The sequence below is a fragment of the Equus caballus genome, chromosome 13 (assembly GCF_041296265.1).
Source record: "Equus caballus isolate H_3958 breed thoroughbred chromosome 13, TB-T2T, whole genome shotgun sequence".
NCBI classification, from domain to species: Eukaryota; Metazoa; Chordata; class Mammalia; order Perissodactyla; family Equidae; genus Equus; species Equus caballus.
Window position 1 is genome coordinate 6272971 of NC_091696.1, and position 21930 is coordinate 6294900.

A 21930-nucleotide genomic window follows, 5' to 3' on the forward strand; every position below is an offset into this window, starting at 1 on the left:
CTTCCATTACATCACGATGCATCTCGACATTGGGAACTGGGTCTCCTGGACTAGACGTGGCTGTTCCTTTCAATAAGTGGTTCCGAGACAAAGGGTATGTAAGTGATTTGACTTTTAAACCACAAAGGAAGTAGTCCACTACAGATAATAGTTAAGTTAAAATTTAGGGAGGAAACATTTTTCAATACACAAGGTACGTCTGTCACAAGCAAAGTTTCCAGAAGGAAAATGGGGCCCCAGGAAGACTAATAACCCTAAGTTAAAAACTACGATTTTCCCTACTGTCGTACACACATGCACGCACACACACACACACACACACACGTGGCAAGACCCAGTGAAGTGAACACTGGAGCCACTGGAGTAGGAGCCAACATGAACGACAAAAGGACAAAACTGGTTTCACCAGCGGGCCTTCTGACAACCCTCATGTGTGACACACTCCCAGAGCTTGTCCCCTTGACACTGCTGCCACTGTGGGGCTACCCATGACTCTGCATAAATGAAAGGCAGAGGGCGCCAGATGGGAAAGGAGCTCAGGAAGTCCCGTGCTGACCGCGCACGGGGACAGGCCCGGGGCCGGCGTCCTTACCAGGTGTGGGCCTTCGGGAGGTTGTCGGTGTTGGCGTCGATGAGGTGGATGGTGAAGAGCCGGGGCCCTGCCGCGCCTGTAGAACCTTACAGGACAACATTCTAGTTAATGCACTTCAGACGCAGAGGCCGGGCCCACTGCCCGCCACCCCCTCAGCCCCGAGGCCTCAGGCTATCCTGCCAGAAGGTCGCGAGTTCCCGGGGCAGCATGAGCCCTGCCCAGCTCAGGACAGGCCTACGGCGGCCACCAAGTGACTGAGGCCAGACAGTGCCGAACATCACAAGGGCGGAACAAAGGGCGGGGAACTTGCCTGCCGCCCTGACCGTGAGCCCACTCAGCCCCGGGGGGGGGAGGGGGGTGTGAGGGGCCAATCCTGACATCACCAGGGATGGTTTTTTGAGCAGAAATGTTTAGCAAGCAGGCCCACTGTTGGCAGAGGCCAGGAGTGTTATGAGAAAAGGCGGGACAGAGGCACGAAACCTCCTCAGGCAGAGGCATGATGGGAAAGATGACAGCCTAGGACCAGAGCCCAAGGGAACGGAAGTCACTTCTCTCACTGAAAGAGGCCCTTAAAATGAGGAAAAGTCTACAGGGAACTTTCTAGACATGAAATACATCTGCTATCACCATTGATATGCAAAGTTCAATTTACTAAATTTTAACATATTAATATTCTTTACCTTCCTCCTTCCAGTTCTCAGGGTGATCAAGAGACACAAATCTGCAATTTTACAAATCACAGGGCCAGGGGGAAGCCGGCGAGGACCTCCCTAATTGGCCATGGCTGACCAGGAGCCCCTCCGATCCCCTCATGAGGTACAGAAACTTCAGCGTCTACAGATTTCTACCTCCCCCTCTCCACCCCCCAGCTCCAGACTTGAGTGAGCCAGGGACCAGTCAGGGCTGGAAGGGACGAGAGAAAGGATGGGTACCTAACTGGACTGTGGAGCAGTTATCAGGCAGTCCACTTGTATAGATGAGGAGACTGAGGGCCAGAGAAGACCCCTGGAGCTAATGACCCACATGGTAGCGGCAGACTCAGTCTCCTGATACTTAGGCCAGGCCCCTCTCTCCCGGGTCCCAGGTCTGCAGTTAAAGAGCTGCTATCAGAAGATTCAGAAGTGAATCCATGGGACACTTTAAAAACTCTGGTTTTTGTTCCCAAAGCCTTGTTGCTGTTTCTCCCCTCCCTGTCAACCAACTCTGTAGGGGAGGCGGAGGCATCGGGCTCAGTGGGCCCTTCCTGGCTCAGGTCTTTCCAAACTCAGCCCCGACTGGCCACCAGGCCAGCCAGCAGCCGCCACTGCTGCTGCAAGGACTTGGGCCAACCCGAGGACGTCCCACCGGTGGATGCCCGTGGCCCGCAGAGTCCCTGGGAAAGGTGGGGCGGAGGGGAAGTTGGCTTTGGCTGATATTCTCGCCCACGTATTTAGAGAGATTTTCTTTTAACTTGGGTAAAGGACAGCAGAGCCTTGAGCCCCGGGAGCCGGCAGAGAGGGCAGCATCATCTTTCATGGAGGGAAGAGGGTCCCCATGGCCACCAGGAGTGAGCGCAGCCCGTCCGCCAGGGGGCGCCTCCGCAGGGCTCAGCAATTGTTAGGACAGCACATCCCCCACATCGTTTTCTAGCCGACGACATCTCAGAAGAACCCCCCAGCACATTCCAGTTCTTCCGGCCCAGGCATGGTAGAGACCAGGCCCCCTGCGGCGTGCAGTGCCACCAGCCCCGCCTCCACGTCAGTCACCTTGCAAAGCCTTGAAGCCTTGGAGAGGGACTCGAGTGGACCCGGTGACAAACTGCAGGAGCCGGGCCCTCCTCTCCTCATCGAAGGTCTCCACCGCCTGCCAGAACCAGCGCACGATGTTGCTGTCGGCCACACAGTGCTTGAGCCGAGTGTTGGACTTCCAGTCGTTCAAATCGATTTTATCCAGGCCGCCGATGATCAGCTGGGGAGGTGGTGCAAGGCATGTTATTTCTACCGGTGTCTACACCAACGTCACGACAAGCCTCCCAGGTTCCCAGTGTGTGAAGGGAGTTAACTCAGTTCCCAAAGCAAAGCCGCAGCTCTGTCTGAATAAACTAGACACGTATTTAGACGAGAAGAGGAGGACACAGGACGCCTGAGACACACGCTCTGTCTGTCTGCCCCTCGGGCTGGTCCCACCCCCGGGCCCACGGTGCACAGCGATGTGACACCCAAGTCTTACACCCAAGTGTGGGTCTGTGTGTTCGCACTGCACTGGGGAGGAAAGAACCAACGTACAGTGCTCGGAGCTGACTGGAAAATGGGGCCGCAGCCCCGTGATCTCTTGGGGACAAAGACACGTGGGGTTTAAAGTCTGACGAGAAGGGAATGCAGCAAGAGTCACGTACGTATCTCTGCAACTTGCTTACAAAGTTCCCTCCGGAGCCTCTGCTCCAAGAGGGACGCTCTGCTCGGCTCATAAGCTCTTGGCGGCTCACTGGCGGCAGAGGCTGGGAACAGTTTTAATGGCCTGAGCTATTTGGCACCAAATAGAGACGGATAAGAGATGAATGAATCACTGTGTTCAAGTACATGAAGTCTGATTAGAGAAGACAGTGACACTTTGTTCTGAGCCTAATATTAGCCAGAATGAAAACAAAAAGCTGACACTGTGGGAAAATCTGGTCATAAATGAGAGAATTTCCTTGATCTGAGGTGAAGACACAGGAGGGGCTAGAACTCTCCACTGCTGGAGATCCTGGAAAACAGGGTAAGCCACAAACACCTTGAACAATGTCTTGAGAACAATCCACATTTGCTGCTGCCAAGTGGACACCCGGCATGTCATAAACAGGCTCAAACATCCTCACTGCCTTCTCCCTCTAGCCCGGACTCTGCTCCTCGAGGGGCCCAACAAACTCCTAGGCTCGCCTCACTCTGCAGCCGGGTTGTGAATTGAGAAAACACCCATCACATTGGAGCCCGTGGATGCTGACGTGGCTTGGCATGGGGGGCACGTACCTCCAGTTCCTTCTGGTCAAAAGGCTTCAGTAAGTGTTGGGGAATGAGCTCATTAAACCCTTTCTGAAGAGCTAAGAACTGGGCTTCAATTCCTCTCATAAACCTCCAGTTTACATACAACCTGAAAGACAAATTCACAAGTTGGAAGCGACACCAAAAGGCGCGTGAAACAAAGCTTTTCTCCATCAGTAGCTTCTGGCATCTGCTGAGCCTCGCACCCTCCCCGCCTGGCCTCCCTGGAGGAAAACCCCACCAGTTGGTAGCACGTAGCCTAAGTAGCAAGTCAAAAATAAACCAGCACATCCCCTTAGACATGATTCTTTGCTAAAAATAGCCGTAGGATTTAACCTGACCTGTCCCAACAACCGACACAATTTAAAAGTATATTTGAGGGGCCAGTCTGTGGCCGAGTGGTTAAGTTCGCACGCTCCGCTTCAGCGGCCCAGGGTTTCGCAGGTTTAGATCTTGAGCGTGGACCTAGCTCCGCTCATCAGGCCACGCTGAGGCGGCGTCCCACACAGCACAGCCAGAAGGACCCACAACTAGAATATACAACTATGTGCTGGGGGGCTTTGGGGAGAAGAAGAAGAAGAAAAAAGTATATTTGAAAATAAAATGCAGGACAATGTGAGAACTACACAGCAGTGTGACAGCCTAAGCACAGGCATGCCCACGTGTTTCTAAATTTCCAATGTTAAGTGACTAGTCATTTGTTGCCCTAATGAGGTGGAAAAACAGATTATACTGGAATAGACTTCCTTGAGACTGATCTCAAGGAAGGTTCCAGGCCTCCTCCTCTCTCCTGTGCTTGCCACCTTCACAGCCAGAAGTGGGCAGTCACTTAAAGTCCTTTCCCACCCCCCTCAACAGGTCAGCCCCTGTCATATCAGGGTCCTCCACACAGAGCTCCCACCGTTGAGCCCGATGGTTTCTGGGGGTCTCTTCCGTTGATGTGATTGTGTCACAGTGCTGGCAGGGACAGGCAAGCCTCTCACAGCAGAGGAGCCTCCGCAATCTAAACAGGGACCTCGCCTTGCCCAGGACGGGGCCAAGCACCTCGTGTCCCCACTGGCGACCAGCAAGTCTCCCGGAACCTTACCGTACATATTCCTTCTTGTTATCCTCTGTGACGGGAACATTTCTGCCGTTGGGTTTCAGTTCATGCTGAAGAATCCTCCCGAAAGCATTGTGTTCCACACAGAAAGTGTGGTCCAGCACAGGGGTGATGTCGTTCTCTCTGCGGAAGTCAGGACAGAAGACGGATGGATGTCAGACCTTTCTCACCACAAGGGCAGTGAACGAAACATTAAATGGAACAATCCAGTAGAGAGAGAAACAGGATTCAGTGACTGCCAGACCCAGGGCTGCAACAGGAAGACCCAGAGCTCATGTCGGGGCTGGACGGGGCTGGTTCTGGCAAGAGCTGGGAGAGCACAGCTCCAGATGTGTCCTCGACTCTCGGCTTTCTCACTCACAGAAGGAGGGTGACGGTAGCTGCACCATTCTGTGATTTGATGAGACACAGCAACGTGATTGCTTGGTAAACCGAGTCTCGGAGCAGAAAGGGGGGAACCATCAAGAGGAAGTGAGTCTAAGAGAATCGGCGTGCAGACAGCCGCACGATGGAAATATTGTTCCCCCTTTACGGCAGCCCTTCCAAGTGTATCCATTCAAACAGAGCAGCACTTGAAAGTTACGACTGGCTCCTTAATCGGCCACATTTCTTGAAACACAGATGGAATGGAAGATTGTCTACAGGTTGAAGGCCCTAAGCCCCACCGACCACCATTTCGAGTTGGGACGTGGGTATGAGGCCGACCAGACACGGCATACAATCGGAGGCCTGGCTCGTGGTCAGTTCATCAGCTTGTCCTCCCTGCACCAGCTCCTGGATCTGCCTGTCGCTCCCATGGAATCGGCTCATTCCCAAGGACCCGTGACACCTGCGGTTGCCATGTTACTGTGCCTGTTGCTTTTAAGAGAGTTTTAGGATAATTCTAAAACAAAAGTGACTGAACACTAACTTCGTTTTGGTACTTTCTGGGCCCCTCTAGAGACTGGCTGGAGACACCCTCGAGTGTCAGAAACCAACCACCCACCGCCAGGCCTGGGGATTAACATCCACCATCACACCGTAATAACTCAGGGAAGGAGCAAAACGACTAGTCCATGAAGAGACAGCGGCCGAACACGATGAGGAAAACAAGCCAATTAAGTATTTTTGTGAAATCTACTTCTGTGTTTCTGGTTGTAAAACAATAGTTTATTTCTCTTCCCTAATTTCACACCCATCCCCTAAATATATACGTGTGTGCACACACACAAAACAAGTGCATCCGGCGTACACTAAGACGAGTGACGATGCATGAATTTCCAATGAACTGAGGTGAGTCAATACTTACAGAATCCACACTAAGCTCTTATGGAGCTCTGGGTCCACCGATTCCAAGTCCGAGAGCTGGATGGGCTTCCCCAGGAGCTGCTTATAGAAGGGGACCGTGAAGCCCCCGTTTATGTAGTGTCCGTGGAACACAGCGAGACCCATGATCCGACCCACAAAATGGAAGTAAGACAAGTGGTCCTGTAGGGGGCACCAGAGAACAGGAATTCATTAGAAACATGACCAGCCAAGACGGCTATCCTGTGCTTTTTCCAAGCTTCTTGGGGAACAGTCTGATGGGCAACCAAACCCTGAATCAGTCACTCACAGGGTGTGCTCATGACCCAGCAAGAGAAGGCTGCTAGGGTGGTCGAAGCTGAGAGCACGTCTTTGGGACAGATCATCTGAACGACACTTTACATGCTCTCAGTCCGAACACTTCTCAGAACTGCTAGATAATTTGCGGGACCCAGCGCAACATGAAAACGCAGCGCCCCTTATTCAAAAGTTAATTTTCTCATGGTGACAGCAGAGAAGGCAAGCAAGTGTGGGCCCTTCTGAGCGCAGGGCTTCAGGCTCCACTCAGGTAGACGGGCCAGGGAGCCACCCGCTCCGCCTTCGCAGCGCACTACACACAAAGGGCAAGCACCCCTGCTCCTCTCCAACCAGCCCTCACTCCCACAAAAAAGAAGAGAAGAAATCCAAAGAAGGAGAGAAAAAGAACACAGAGGAAAATAAGTATGAACAACCTGAGTAAAAGAACCACTCTAAACCCAGAGCTGCTGTGGTTTGTAACTAGGGAGCCCACACTTCTACTGGCAGGTTGCAATTCTATCAGAGAATGAGTCAGAGCTTTGTTTCCAGGTTGGAAAAAGGTTCTGTCCCATTTGAATGCCTGCAGAGTCCAGCTCCTCCCGACTCCGCCTCAGGGACCAGGTGCACGGCTGGCCTACGACACAGCCCCATGGGGAGACTCCTCCACTCGTCCGCTACCTGTCGCTCAAACACTCTGTGCTTACGACCTCATCTAACAAGCAGCTAAGAGTGTCAGCACTGGTGGCCAAGAAGGCCAGTTACAGAAATATTTCAGTTGGAAGGAGGATGGACTTTGTAACCCACTTCTCAGAATGACAGTCAACAAATACGGTCGTCACACCAGAGTGTCCCCAAAGGGGAGTAAAGTGCTTTGAGTCTATGAGCAGCTCAATTTCACTCTTGTTCTCCTTGAAAACAACATACCCCATCACTAAAAGTACAGAATTGAAGTCATCCATCTTAATCCAGTTCTTACTCTACCTTTCAAAGTTTTACCATCGTCTTTGAGTAAGTCTCTAATGAATAGACCACGAAGTGAGATCGAAGCTGAAAATCCGTTTAAAAAAGTCTCCCACTGAATTCCCTACCTCTTTATGCATCAATACTTACAGGGTTGATTGAAGAATCTGGGTTGATTTGCAACATGTAAATATTGTCCGTAGAATATTGGAAGAGTCCATAATACGGATTCAACATTTCATGGCACAATAAATAAAGCCACTCCCTAGGGCCAAGGACAACAAAAAAGCATTTATATGGGCTAAAACTTCTAGTTTTAGATCTTAACAAAAGGATTGATTTGTCATACCCTCGGAGGCCAAAACAGTACAGAGTGAAGCGAGCAACTGTGAGGATTCCTGGCTCTGAGAGAACATGATTTGTACAAAGGGGGCAAATAATCTAACGAAGTAAAAGCTTGCTTCTGGGAGTATCAGAAATGGCTTTTCTGGCCCAAACGCCAATAGCTCTGAAGCTGAGAAAGAACTGGGGCTGACCAGAATTAGCGTCATCTTAGAAGTACAGTATTCTTGGCAGGTTACTCGTTGGTTTACGCGCACCCCAGCTAAGGTTTTCTTGGCTACTTCGCAAAGATCAAAATCTCAGGTGATGATGTTTATGATGTAACTGACAAAAGTGCGATCAAAAGCAGTGTGACCCTACTTTTATTCAGAAAGTGTGTGTGTACATACACACATACACAAAACAGAAAAAATATATACGTGTAGCACAGAAAAAGATGGGAAGGAGGTACGCCAACATGTTGACAGTAGTGAATGAGAATTAGCATTCTGGGGCATTTTCATTTTTCCTTTTGCTTCTTTCTAGTTTTAAAATTTCCAACCATAACATGTACTATGTTGTAAATAAGGAGAAACCATTTCACAGCCCAGGGAGGGCAGGGCTTGATCAAGAACAACTTCTGCCCTTCATCATTTCTGTCCTGTTGAATTCTTATTTTTTTACCGTAAACATTTATCATGTTTATAATATAAAAAACTTGTTTAAAACTTAAAAGTATTAACTGTAAGAGTTTTAAAATCTGGGTGAGGTACATAGTGATGAATATGTTTGAATCATTTCATTTTAAAAAGCCCCAAATCAAAAACAGCATTCTAAATAGAGTCTGTATGATTCAAATGCCACAGTCAGTTGTAAGCCCAGGTATGGGGGACCCTATGCAAATACCGGTGACAGTTATATAAATAGCCTTTTATTTTTTCTACTCAAAATTCCTTTGAAGTGAATAAAGCTCATTAATATAGCACCCCCAAATTTTATTCTGGAATTTCTTACTCTTTCAAGTAGAAAAGACAGAGAATTGAGAAAGAATACAAAAAGATAAGCACACATGGACAGCTAATCTTCGACAAAGGAGCAGAGGGCCTACAATGGAGAAAAGAAAGTCTCTTCAACAAATGCTGCTGGGAAAACTGGACAGCCACATGCAAAAGATTGAAAATTGACCATTCTTTTTCACCACACACCAAGATAAACTCAAAATGGATCAAAGACCTAAAGATTAGGCCTGAGACAATAAGTGTTTTGGAAGAGAATATAGGCAGTACACTCTTTGACATCAGTTTCAAAAGAATCTTTTCGGACACTATATCTCCTCAGTTGAGGGAAACAATAGAAAGAATAAACAAATGGGACTTCATCAGACTAAAGAGCTTCTTCAAGGCAAGGGAAAACAGGATTGAAACAAAAAACAGCTCACTAATTGGGAAAAAATATTTACAAGCCACTTATCCGACAAAGGGTTAATCTCCATAATATACAAAGAACTCACACTGCTTAACAACAAAAAAACAAACAACCCGATCAAAAAATGGGCAGAGGACATGAACAGACATTTCTCAAAAGAAGATATGAATATGGCCAATAGACACATGAAAAGATGTTCATCATCGCTAATCATCAGGGAAATGCAAATCAAAACTACACTAAGATATCACCTTACACCCGTTAGATTGGCAAAAACATCCAAAACCAAGAGCGACAAATGTTGGAGAGGTTGTGGAGAAAAAGGAACCCTCATACACTGTTGGTGGGAATGCAAACTGGTACAGCCACTATGGAAAACAGTATGGAGATTTCTCAAAAAGTTAAAAATAGAAATACCCTATGAGCCAGCCATCCCATTACTGGGTATCTATCCTAAGAACCTGAAATCAGAAATCTCAAGAGTCCGTTGCACCCCTATGTTCATCGCAGCATTATTTACAATAGCCAAGACGTGGAACCAACCTACATGCCCAGAAACTGATGATTGGATGAAGAAGATGTGGTATATATACACAATGGAATACTACTCAGCCATAAAAAAAGACAAAATTGGCCCATTCGCAGCAACGTGGATGGACCTCGAGGGCATTATGTTAAGCGAAATAAGCCAGTCAGAGAAAGACGAACTCTATATGACTCCACTCATAGGTGGAAGTTAGTATATTGATAAGGAGATCTGATCGGTGGTTACCAGGGAAAAGGGGGGGTGGGGGGAGGGCACAAAGGGGGAAGAGGTGTACCCACAACATGACTAACAAAAATGTACAACTGAAATCTCACAAGGTTGTAATCTATCATAACATTAATAAAAAAAAAAAAGATAAGCACAAACGCAAATAATTTATCCCCCAAAATTGTGAGAACACACAATAAATGATTAGGCCCAAACACAGTTACATATCGAACTCAAAAGAACAGAAAGGAACCGCCAGAGAGATGAGACCCCGGATCTTATCAAGTCTCTTTACTCGAAAGGCAAAATTACCCAACTCCAATATAGTACTTTGATTCATCCCCAAGTTTTGGAGTTTGGATTTGAGAAGAATCATTTTCGCAAAAGCCACAGACCTGCAACTGTCTAGACGGGAAGTGACTGAAATACAAGCGAACACTGTGACCGAGCATGGACAGGGTAAACGGGCACCTCGGCACAGCCCGGAAGTGAGAAGGGAAGAGAGAACTAACTACACACAGAGAGAGCGGAAATGGTTCAGGGCCAAACACTGGGAAAGAGAAGGCAGACTGACTCTCATTGACCAGATAACAACACACTCATACACACGTGTGTAACTAAAATCTCTCCCCAGCTCTCCGAGATAAGTGTGATCCCGTTTACACAGGAGGAATAATCCAAAGGTGAAATAACAATGTGAGATCAAACCTGAGGCAGCAAGACCAGGATTCCCAGCTCTTTCCACTCCAGCATCATGTCAATCAAGGGAGCTACACAGAGACTGTCTCCGTGTGGAAGCCTTGATAACTTGGAAAATGCAGGAGGAACAGAACTCTTACCAAACCAAGCTATTCATCTGCATGCCTAGGATATATAATACCAGTCGTGCAAAGGAATAATGGTAAATTGAAACAGTTTGCGATACTGAGCTCTTGAGATATCTTGAGACTACAAAGGAAATAGCATAGAAGAGAAAACTGACGTCGCTCGATTTGAATTGTTAGGTCAAATATGACTAAGTAGGAAGATTCTCACCTGAGAAGACAGACAGAAGCCTAAACCTCTGGCCAGGAAATGGAATTAGTGTCATCAAGGGCAAAGAGAAGTTACACTAGCCAAAAGAAAGAATTTCTAGAGGTTTCTAGAATCGAGATCGAGAAGATCCAGGAAGAAACTTGGGACAATCTTGAAAGGAAAACGATTTCCTGTGGAGAGGCAGTCCAACGTGAGCTCACTGTGAGGAAAATGCAGGCCTTTCCGCGGGCTTCATCCCAGAGAGGCTCAGGAGCAGCCGAGGGCCAGGAGGCGAGACAGAGGAGGAGAGAGTGATGGGGAGAAGTCAGAGGAAGGAGTCTCCTCTAGGGCCAAAGGGCACACTGTGACTTCTTTCTTTCTAATTCTTTTCTTTTGACTGCTGAAAAAAAATCCCAACTCTACCCGGAAAAGGAATGAGACCACATAAAGCTCATCGGAACAGAATTTTCCTTGGGATAGCCGCTGTAGGGCGGAGAATTTGCTTGTGTTTTCTAACTGTGAAGGTCTGAGGCCCCGAGACAGGGCCACTACGACACACAGGCTCTCCTCTGGAGCACAACCCGAGCTGTGGCCTGACAGTCACTTGTGTAATTCTTTGATTAATGTCTGTTCCTCACCGGACTGAGAACTCCTTTGCGTGGGGAGTTTGCAGGGGTGAAGGTGGCAGAGAACAATTTACTTTGCTCACGACTGCATCCCCCGAACCTAGTAGATGGCAGAGTCTCAATATTTAATGGTTAATGAACGGACATAATTCTCACAAGGGCATACAAATTATAGGGGTGTTCCCCTTTAAGAAGATGCCGTGTGTGATAGATATATTATTTATTTTCATTCTTTCATTTTACATTTTATTATAATAGAATTCAATGAACGAGTATGTTATGGCGATTTAAGAGACAAGATACAAACTGTTGAAGCCTGGAAGACAAGGTGAGGAAATCCCCCAGAAGTAAAGGGAAAAAAGCGAAGATGGGAAATAAAAGAGAAAAGATGAGAGACATAAGGATCAATCCAGGGAATCCAACATCCGAGTAACAGGCGTTTCAGAAAGACTAAAGAGAGGAAATTCCCAGAGGAAAATTCACTCACTCAGCAGATATTTATCAAGATGAGCGTTCGCCATGCGTCAGGTACTCTAGGAACAAGGACTCAGCCGTGCACAAGACAGAGCTCCTGCCGGCCACAGTTCGTGTCCAGAGACGCAGATACGAGGGAGCAGCTCACACAGCCCAAGAGGCCAGCTGAGAAGGCTCCTTCAGAGCCGGCCAGGACAGGCCTCCTGGGGGCACCCGTGAGTAGGGACCTGAGCGAACGGATGGAACAAGCTACATGAGGACCTTGGGAGGAGTTCTAGCAAAGGGAACATGCAAGGCGGCTGGCAAAGCAGCTGCGGGCTGGGCAGGGCTCGGGGTAGGAACTTGGAGGGGCCGCCAGGTGGATGGGGATGGGGGCTCAGGAACAGGGGGGTGACAGAGCTGAGTTTTCAGAGAGATCACAGGGGCTGCTGCTGGGAAACGGCGTGTCAGGAAAGTGAGAAAGCAGGAAGGGAAGTGAAGCGACTACTGCAGCAGCCAGGAGCGAGAGGGGAGGGGCTGGGGGCCTGAGCCGCTGAGGTCGGAGGGGATGGGAGGTGGAGGGGATGGGAGGTGGAGGGGATGGGAGGTGGCTGGGGCGGGACTCTCTTCTGAACGTAGAGCTGTGAGGACCACGATGGACTGGCTCTGGGAGGTAAGGACCACTCCACAATCTGAGCCAGACAAGCTGAGTGGGCGGTTTAGTGAGGTGGGAAAGGCTAGGGAGGAGCTGGTATGAGAGAGGAAGTCAGAAATTTTGGACTGTTACGTTTAAGAGGCTTTAGAAATATCCAAGGAGAGATGAGAGGCAGCTGGGTAGCAAGTGTGGAGTTGCGGGGAGCAAAGGGGCAGGAGGCACACATTCAGGAGTCGCCAGCATGCAGAGTCTGACGGCCATGGGACTCGGAACCCATGCACCTAGGAAACTCCAGGACCCAGCGTGGAGGCCCGCCAATGTCCCAAGGTAAGGAGAGAGGGAAGCACCAGCAAAGGGGACCGTAGTGAGCCGGAAGGAAAACCAGGAGAGTGTAGTGTCCCAGAAACCAAGTGGACAGAGTGTTTGAGAAGCAGGGAGCGGCCAATTGTATCAAGTGCTGCTGACAGACCAGGTGAGAGAAAGACTGAGGCGGCATCACTGGGTCCAGGGAGACGTAGGTCATCAGAAACCTGGACACAAAGGGCTTCACAGGGCAGAAAGATCAGCTTGGCAGGGGTTCAAGAGAGAGCGAGGGATGTGGAAGCAGAACAGAGATGCACACCGCTCTTTTGGGGGGTTTTGCTATAGAGAGAACAAAGAAACAAAGCAACGCTGAGAGTTAAGCATTCTTGAACAAATTTTTGTTTTTCCTGGAATTTATAATTGTTTTTCTTTTTACTTTGCATTATTTGCCTTTCTTGCTTCCTTTTATCTTAGACAGGAAGAGGATATAGTGTCCAGGGCAGACTTAGGGGGGGCACATTTGTTTCTTTAAGCGACTTGTAGCGCATTTGTACGCAGACAAGGTTGACCCAAGAGAAAGGGACATTTTACTGAAATGAGAGAGACGTGAAACAGCAGCAGAAGCAGCAGGGCCCGGGGTGCACTGTGCAAGGGGGTGCTGCTCCTCCACGTGAGCACGTGTGGGCCATCCAGGACCCCGCAGGGAAGGTGGCATGTGGGTCCAGATACTGGCAGGTGGGATATTCGGTGGTGGCGAGGAAAGACTCTTCAGATTGTTTCTGTTTCCTCCGTTAGAGAGGAAGCAAAGCCAGCAGCTAAGAGTGAGGATGGGGGCAGTGAGGCCAGAGAGCCGAGAAGGAGGACAGGTGGGGTGACGAGAGAACCCAGGAGAACCACAGCAGGTGCCACAACCCCCCTGCGGTTTGGGTTTGTGGCTGTTGACGCAGAGAAAGGCCAGCGGTGGGGAGGCGCATTTTCTTCCAGCCACAGTCAGCTGCCCAGGTGAGGCCCGGAGCAGCCTGAGGACGGGACTCTTCAGGGCTGGGCTTCTGCTGGGCAAGGACAGCAAACGGAAAGAGGAGCAGGGAGTCCAGCGGAGGTGCAAGGGGATTGTGATGGCGGGTTACAGGTAAGGAGGAAGTGGGGATAGGATGGGGGTGAAAAACAAAATAGGTGGTGGAATCTATGGATGGGTGGTTGTGGATGGCGTCAAATAACTTCTGGTGAAGAAGTGACTAAAATCAGACTGTCATCGGACCACTATTCAGTGGCACCGGGTGCTAGAAGACAGCACAGCAATGCCTTCAAAGTTCTGTCTGAATGAAAATTATTTTCTTCTTAGAGGTCTATAAAAAGCCAAACTATTAGTCAAAGTGAAAATTAAAAGATATTTTCATACACAAGATCTTGGAAAATTCACCTCCCACACACCGTTTCTAAGAAAGCTACTTGAGGATATAGTCCAGGAACACAAGGAAGTAAGCCAAGAAAGAGGAAGCTATGGGATCCACAAGAAAATGGCTCTAACCCAGGAAAGCAGTGAAGTCCCACGATGACAACTGTCCAGAAACCTAGAGAATCATCAGTCAGATGGGCAGAGTCGCCGCAAGGGAGAACACGGAGGGAAAAGGGTGGGTGGGGGATGGCAAAAGATGAAGTCTGATTGCGTAATAAAGACAGAGTATGGCTTTAAAAAGAAAAAGAAGGAATTCCTGGAAAAATTAAAATTTGCTCAAAAAGATAAAATAAATTACAGAATACCACTTAACCCCTCAGCGAACAATATTTACATTGTCATAATAATGTAAACAGTGTTGATTTTCAGCTCTTACAAATAATAAGAGACAAGCACAGGACACTCAATTTTGGTTACAGAACAGAATATAAATCTTAGTCTCGACAATATAAAAGTCATATCATAGATGACAGAAGGTAAGAGGCAGAAGGAATGCTGAAGGGAGAGTTAGGAGTGTTAATATTCTTTTCTTATGAAAAAAGGGGTCAAGAGAGAATGTCGCTAGTTGACGAATCAAAAAATAATGGTAAAAACACATTATGTAGAGTTACAAAGACAATGATAAACGGTCTAAAAATACTGATATGACTAAACTGGGACGTCAAAGTATTAAATTCGATTCTCAAAACCATTATCCAGTCTATCTGTATCTATGATCACAAATCATGAAATAAAGAGATAATAACTGAATTCAATCATATAGTGATACACAGATACCTATTAAAGAAACAGTTAAAAGAGCAAAAAAGCAGTTGTCTTGAAGGTAAAACGAGGTAGAACGGGAAATGGTAGCTTTTCATTATCATATTCTATTTCTAAAATCATTTGCATGAATTATTTTGACCACAATTTCATTTTACACAATTCCTTCGACAGAGATGCAATTTACATGCCTTCCTGCCGCCCCTGAAAGTCCTCTGATGACAAAAGCAGGCTGTCCCCAAGAGCAATTCCAGGAGCAGGTCATTCACGTTTCAGGTTCAGACACGTCAGGTGAAGAAGGGGTGAGTTTAAAAGCTGAATTCTCGCTTTACAAGAAGTGAATGAGCGGCGAAGAGCAGGGACACGTACACGAAAGGTGATGGCAAGATGCCAGGGCCACGCGCTCTGAGGAGCCTTATTCTAAGAAAGCTCGCTGAGGTCCTGACTGCTCCAGGACAAGCCCGAGGAGGCAAACAACTTCCCTCGGACAATACTTTATTCCAGTTCTGCCGGAATCCACGCGGCAGAAAGGGCGGGTAAGTCAGCGCCTCACCTGGCCACGCCACCGTAATCCAAACCCTCCTCTCCGCGGAATTTCACCATCAGTCGCTTTTTCAAGTCTTTTGGCCGCATCTTCATTATCTGGCGATAAGACTCCTACGTATCAAAATTACAGTTTCAGAGAAAAGAACTTTTCTTATTCTTAAAGTTATAACAAGATTAAAGGTTACTGATATTGGAACCCAAATAAATAATTCATTCAAATCTGAGTTCTATCTGATTCCTATTCAGAGGGTTTATCTGGCATCTAGCACATCGCGGCCGCTGTCATCTTTTCTCCCACTGTCTCTCTCAGAAACAACAACAAAGCGAACACGCACCAGGGGATCCGGCACCTAAAGGAAACACGTGGATCTGTTTTCAGCCCAATCACTAATGATTTAAGAACAAACTGGGGTCGGCCCCGTGGCCGAGGTTAAGTTCGTGCGCTCCGCTTTGGGAGCCCAGGGTTTCACCGGTTCGGATCCTGGGCGCGGACATGGCACTGCTCATCAGGCCATGCTGAGGTGGCATCCCACATGCCACAACTAGAAGGACTCACAACTAAAATATATATACAACTATGTACTGGGGGGCTTTGGGGAGAAAAAGGAAAAATAAAATCTTAAAAAAAAAAAAACCAATGTCCTCACTAGAGTGGATTTTCTCCACACAGATTAATTTTAACGTGTCCATACTATGAACGATTTATATATTTTAACCAAAAAGAAGTTCCTAGAGAGTCTGAATATTGAAAGAATTCTGAGCCTGTTTCCATATCGGAAGCGAAAAAATCACATGATTCCCACTGAGTCAAAAAGCAAACAAGATTTTGTGTAAGACACAAAGAGCTTACCCAAAACACGGAAAACCTGTGGCCCTCAGCTTCCACATTTTCAGGGGAACTAGCTAAACGTCTCTAGATACTTCTAGTGATGAGACACTTAAGGCTCTTTTCATGCTTTAAATTTAAGGTAATTCAAACCCTACCACCCCAAGAGGGAAAGCGGATGTTGAGTGGAAATGCTCTGGCAGCAGTGTCAATAATTCAGCTCTTTCCTATCCCTGGCAACCCTTCAAACTGCTCAACGGGCCACACTGGGGACTTCAGCTGATCCAGCCACTCAGCCGGCGCCGGCGGTGCACGAGCGCCCCGCCCGGCCTGGGCTGCCTCAGTGCCCCCACTGCGGAGACGGCGCGGGGCTCACAGCCGGGCCTCGCCCTGCCCCTCCCTCAGCTGCGGGAGCCCAGTGAGAATCTGGGTTCAGTTCTCACCCAGGCTCATTCGATCACTCCTGCCAATGATTCCACAAAGGCAGGCAGGATGTGGCCCAAACAGCTGAGATTTACCTTATGAGCATATCTTCCTTGAGAAAAGGGCCACGTCTACAAGAAAGCCCTGCCTGTTGAGGGACCCTGACCCCATAGGGGAGCTGTCTAAAGGAGAGAACCCTTTCCAGGAACCATCTGATCTTCCTACTTCCAGAAGAGACACGAGGGTGGCCTTTTGGCCACTAAACTTCTCTGAGGAGGCAGCGCCATTAGATGAAATTCCGCACGAGGCACCAGCAGAAGGGATGAATGACTGGTTCTGAGGAAGCGTGTAGACTGCAGGAACATATAATCTGCACAGTGCAGACTAGGGGATTTACAATATTAATTAGAACTAGATTCTGTACAAATTTCTAGGGTTTCACCTCAGAAGCTGTCTAATTTTCAACCTTTTACCATAGGAGGAAATAGTTCCCTGTGTCTACGTGGCCTTTGGTCCTGATAAACCCCTGCCCTTCAGTGAGTAATAAAATCGATACCTAAAATAACAGACAGAAGAACTCGCTGTCTGTTCACAGGGACGAAAAGTCTAGGCCTGACGTGCTAGTTGTGCTGGTTCCATACCTCAAATATCTCTTCTCTGGATACTTCGATGCGGCAATGGCCAGCTTGGGGCTGCTGAAGTGACAGTTCGTGTCTGAGGACCTTCAGTTTCTGGACTAAATCTCTCTCGTATCTCTGGGCGGGAAGCTCCTCGTCTTCCACGGAGCCCTCGCTGGGCAACGGCAGCGGCTGGCTGGGCTCCTTGAGTTGGCACTGGTGACTTGAGAGGAACAGAAGCACCATAGTCACTCCGAAAGCAGCGGCCAAGGGGGCTGCAAGCCATGCCCTCCCCACCCCCACCCCTTACCAAACGACCAGACGAGAGTTCATTACACAGAACCTTCTCTGATGACATAACTGTGCGCATAGATATGTAAAAACTATAGCCTAAATATAGGCCTAGGATAAATAAAGGAAATAGCCCAGTTCCAAGCAATGGCTTACCGCATACATTATCGCTGCCATAAATAAAACCAGAAATTGCCATCATTCATCATGCACCTCGTATCTATGGATGAGACTGACCAGCGCCCTATTAGATGCGCCTTGACGGTTAGCATGAAATGGAGTTAACGCGAAAAATTTTTAAAGCAGATTATCGCGGAGGCGGGCGACAGGCACAGAGCAAAGAACTCAAGTGCTATCTAATGGTAACCATTCCTCGTTTCCGTAACCACGAGATTTCCAAGCCCGCTCATTAAAAGCAGAATTCCAGTAAGATAAGGGGACTAGGAGAGGGGCAATGTGACACTGGTCTTGCTCAAGTTTTCACTAATGCCAGCGTCAATGACGAGAGCTGGGTGGGCTTCTGTGTTCTGAGAACACCACACACCTGGAACACTGAACGTGGGATCCCAGATAGTCCCCAGGTCCCAGTGATCCAGGAATGATGCAGCAAAGGCGCCGGCAGGCAGCAGTATGGACAGCCGAGCCCTTCCAGACAGCGATGACGGGCACTAAGGACAAACCTCATTTCACTGCTTCTCCCTCTAAGGGCCACACATTTCATCAGGCGCTGCGTGCGGAAGCTCGTTAAGAAGCTGCCAAACGCTGCCATCTCTGTGAATTGTCTTTAGGCTGCGAGCAAGGACAGCGTGACAACGACATGTGCTCCGGGACCGCTCACAGCTCGCTTGAGAGTTTGCAACATGCAATCGCCACCAAATATTTAGCATATTTTGCTTATGGTTTTTCTCCACTAACAAACAATACGGCAGATAAACGAAGACACATTAGAAAACATTAAATGATAAATGTAAGAGGTCAACAAAGATTTTGTAAAGTCTTACTTCATGATGTGGTGTAACCTTGGGTCGGTGAACTGGGTTGTTCGGTTATTATGATCTACAAAATATATCCGCCCAGACACTGTACTTCTGACTTCCCAACCTGGTGGCAGCGGTCCAAGTTCATCACAGTTCACACTGTTAAGGTCTCTACCAAAACGGAAGACACAGAGAGGTTTGTCCCTCTGAGTATGGAGGCATAAGACCGAAACTTCAGAGAGAGGAACCACAGGAGCCCCTTATCAATGTGGCCATGTCCCAGTTCTGCTAAAGGGACGGTCACGGTGCTACTTACGCCAAACTCCCACTGAGTCCAGGCCTCTGTGCCGCCAGTGGCGGCAAAAACCAACAGATAAAAACCGCCTTTCAGAGCCTATAACCACGACACAGAATGTGGTCTACCGGGAACATCATTTCTTACACGCAAGAGGGCCAAACTAGCAGGGAGTATCGGAATGCCTCCTGAACGGAGTTAAATGAAATGCTCAAGGTCAGAAAGGTTTCTTCATTGAAGAGCTCCCAGACAGCACAAGTGTTTTAAAGCTGAAGGGGAGGTATTAACATGCACTTGAAATCTCACATTTGCAAACAGTTGCACCGGGAAAAGGCATTCTTAATTTTAGTTGGCTTGGCGAAGCAAGTATTTCTAATTCTACCCCTTGATTAATTATTTCAATACAATCTACAGTCATATGGGAGCAGAGCATTACTGACCAAGATGCTTTTCTAATTAGCACAAAAGCCTGACAGTTCTTACAGTGGGTACTAAAGAGACACCTCATTCATTTGCAGGTACTATTTCCATTCTAATTATGGATACGGAATCGTAAATTCAACATAGACTTGGAAAATCAAAGACAGGAAGCTTGTTCTCAGATGAAACAAATTATGAATAAAAAGGTAATGAGCATTACTAAAAATGTTATTAGGTAGTAATGCTATTCTAAAACACAAAAATTGAAAGAAAAAAAAAAGGAAAGCAAAAGCAAAGAAAAAAAGAAACTTAACTCCATTATGGGGTGGGGGTGGGGATCTCTCTGACCTGGGCTCAGATGTTTGGCCTTGTAGAAGGAATTCGTATAGAAAAGCTTCATCTCCCCCAGGAATGGTCCCCAAGGGGCTGAGGCAATAGGGACAGTAAAGTAGAAGAGAGAAAGGGTAATAGAGTCTTTATATTTCCTTTTTAACTTTTTATTATGGAAAATTGCAAGCATATAAAAAAGTAGAGAGACCACAATGAATAACCAGCTTCAGCACTCATCAACTCATCATCAACCTGTTTCAAATATACCCCATTCGCTCCCCCACCCCAATTACTTGAAGCAAATCCCAGACATCCTATCATTGTATCGATCAATACTTTTAGTTTAAAATGAGAGCAACCCATCTTGAATGGTTTATTGGCTTATCAAGTCAGAGCACATTGGATCTAATTTAGGGGTGAGGGGCTTTTGCAGTCACGTGATCTGATTTCAAGACACAGGATTGCTTCCTCAAGGACCACTTGCGTTATAGGAGCTGCCGGTTTACCAGGTGGAGAGTGTAGGGGGCAGCAGAGCTGGGACTCTGGGCAGAGGGCCTGAGGCCGAGACCCCTGGGACAGACGTGCTCTTTGCACTGCCACTCTTCCAAGCTTACAGCTTCAAACCTAAGGGGCTGTATCATCCGCAATCGGACGGGGGGGTCCAGGCAACCGCTGGAAAAACGCATTCGAGGGTGTGAGTTTTAGAAAACCTACCTTGGTATCCTGGGGTCGTGCCACGTGCTAACTCCAGTCTGCGTGTGCAAAAAGTACACTTGGCCCTGCACTGTTGTTCTTTGCTCTGCATAAGAAATCGGGGGACGCGATTAGTTCAGTTCAGTTCCCAGGAGAGTTTTCAGCCAATCCTCTAAGCACGGAATCTAAGCTTCCTTTCAACACTCTTTAAAATCACTGAAAGAAGGATTTGCAAGGGCAGCGGTTAACCTCTGCCTGACTTCCTCACCTCACAAGCCCTATGTAAACGTTTGGGCGGACTGACTTCCTCCTGTTCACTCCTGGACAGGCGGGGCTCTCCTTACTCAGCGATCTGCACCCCAGGACTGACCTCACCTTGACCTCTGTTACCTCCGTATGCTCTTTCCTCTGGTATGATCTGCCTCCGTCATTTAGGTTCTCCCTCTGTGGTTGTGAAATATTCCCTTCTTTTCACTTCTACCCCATGCTGTCCTCGCCACATTCAAATTACAGAGCGCTACAAATACCCTCAACTAGCCCACGCATCCTCTTCGCTTTCTTTGGTATTCATTTGCCCAAAATTTTCACACAATTGCTAAACTGAGAGATGGGAACAATTGCTGACAAATTCATGACAAGCAAGATTCAACACCATCTTTTTCCAGTTCCTGGTCTTTACACTGACACAACCATCATATGGCACAGCTCTGCCAACACCGGCAGTGAAGGCATGTACAAGTTACTAAAAAAGGTGTTAAAAATCAAAGCTCTCTGACACACTCCAGATAACGCTCAGGATGGCAGGGTGAATTCTCTCACCATAGCCTTCAGGCAGTTCCGGTGACTGGTGGCCATGGGGTCGGTTCTGAGGTGTCTGGAGTGACCCTCGGACCTCAGGATTCCGCAGTCGCTGTGCCTGAAGTCTTTGATCTTGACTTGGGGATTCCACAAATCTGCAGTTGCCTCCACCAGCAGCAGCACCAGTACTGTCTGTGTAAGGGGCTGGTTCCTCCATGAAGCAGCTGAGTGGCCTTCCAGGCCCTGAGTCTTCATACACGGTTCTGGAAGGGAGGAGAACACAGCACACATGGGAACACCGGCCCAAGACGAGTACCTTCAAATTCAACGCGATGCTCTCACATCTGTTTATTTGGCTTTTCTCGAACAATATAGAGCATCCCAAGTGCTTAGTCTCATAAAATTCATCCTGTCCTAATTAAATAGAAAGATAGACTTTTTCACGAGGCACAAGTGGCCAAAGGAAGCCATATGTAAAGTGCCACGGAGGCCACCTATGGTATTTCATCCTTGGGTAGAGCTGAAGGACTGGAAAAAAATCAGCTTTGCATTATAAGGAGCCTGTGAAATGAGGTTTCATTTTTCTTGATTTAAATCAAATCCAAATACTCCATTTGCCTTGTTATTTGATTCTATAACAGAACTTCTAGTTACATAAAACACTGCAATGAGTTTAAGTTCTCTTTCACACAAATCTTCACCTCCCTGAAT

General features: G+C 47.7%; 1 protein-coding gene and 1 long non-coding RNA gene across 7 annotated transcripts in view; one reads left to right on the forward strand and one right to left on the reverse strand.

Annotated features, from left to right (window-relative positions):
• SMURF1 (SMAD specific E3 ubiquitin protein ligase 1) overlaps window positions 1–21930 on the reverse strand; it is a 112786-nt gene that overhangs the window by 4455 nt on the left and 86401 nt on the right. For 2 of the 6 annotated variants that reach the window (XM_023655293.2, XM_023655295.2), the window contains exons 7-18: window positions 21241–21482; window positions 20443–20527; window positions 19747–19824; window positions 18708–18854; window positions 17440–17638; window positions 15557–15660; window positions 7385–7499; window positions 5982–6160; window positions 4679–4816; window positions 3580–3700; window positions 2338–2539; window positions 593–677 (exon numbers count right to left, since the gene is read on the reverse strand). In XM_023655293.2, coding sequence (XP_023511061.1) covers window positions 593–677; window positions 2338–2539; window positions 3580–3700; window positions 4679–4816; window positions 5982–6160; window positions 7385–7499; window positions 15557–15660; window positions 17440–17638; window positions 18708–18854; window positions 19747–19824; window positions 20443–20527; window positions 21241–21482 — 1695 coding nt within the window. The remainder of the gene's footprint in view (window positions 1–592; window positions 678–2337; window positions 2540–3579; window positions 3701–4678; window positions 4817–5981; window positions 6161–7384; window positions 7500–15556; window positions 15661–17439; window positions 17639–18707; window positions 18855–19746; window positions 19825–20442; window positions 20528–21240; window positions 21483–21930) is intronic. The other 4 variants (XM_023655296.2, XM_070230727.1, XM_023655294.2 and 1 more) reach the window with 3 other exon arrangements.
• LOC138916978 (uncharacterized) lies at window positions 12646–16183 on the forward strand. Its single transcript, XR_011424254.1, has 2 exons — window positions 12646–12809; window positions 15178–16183. It is a non-coding gene; the product is annotated as an uncharacterized lncRNA (long non-coding RNA).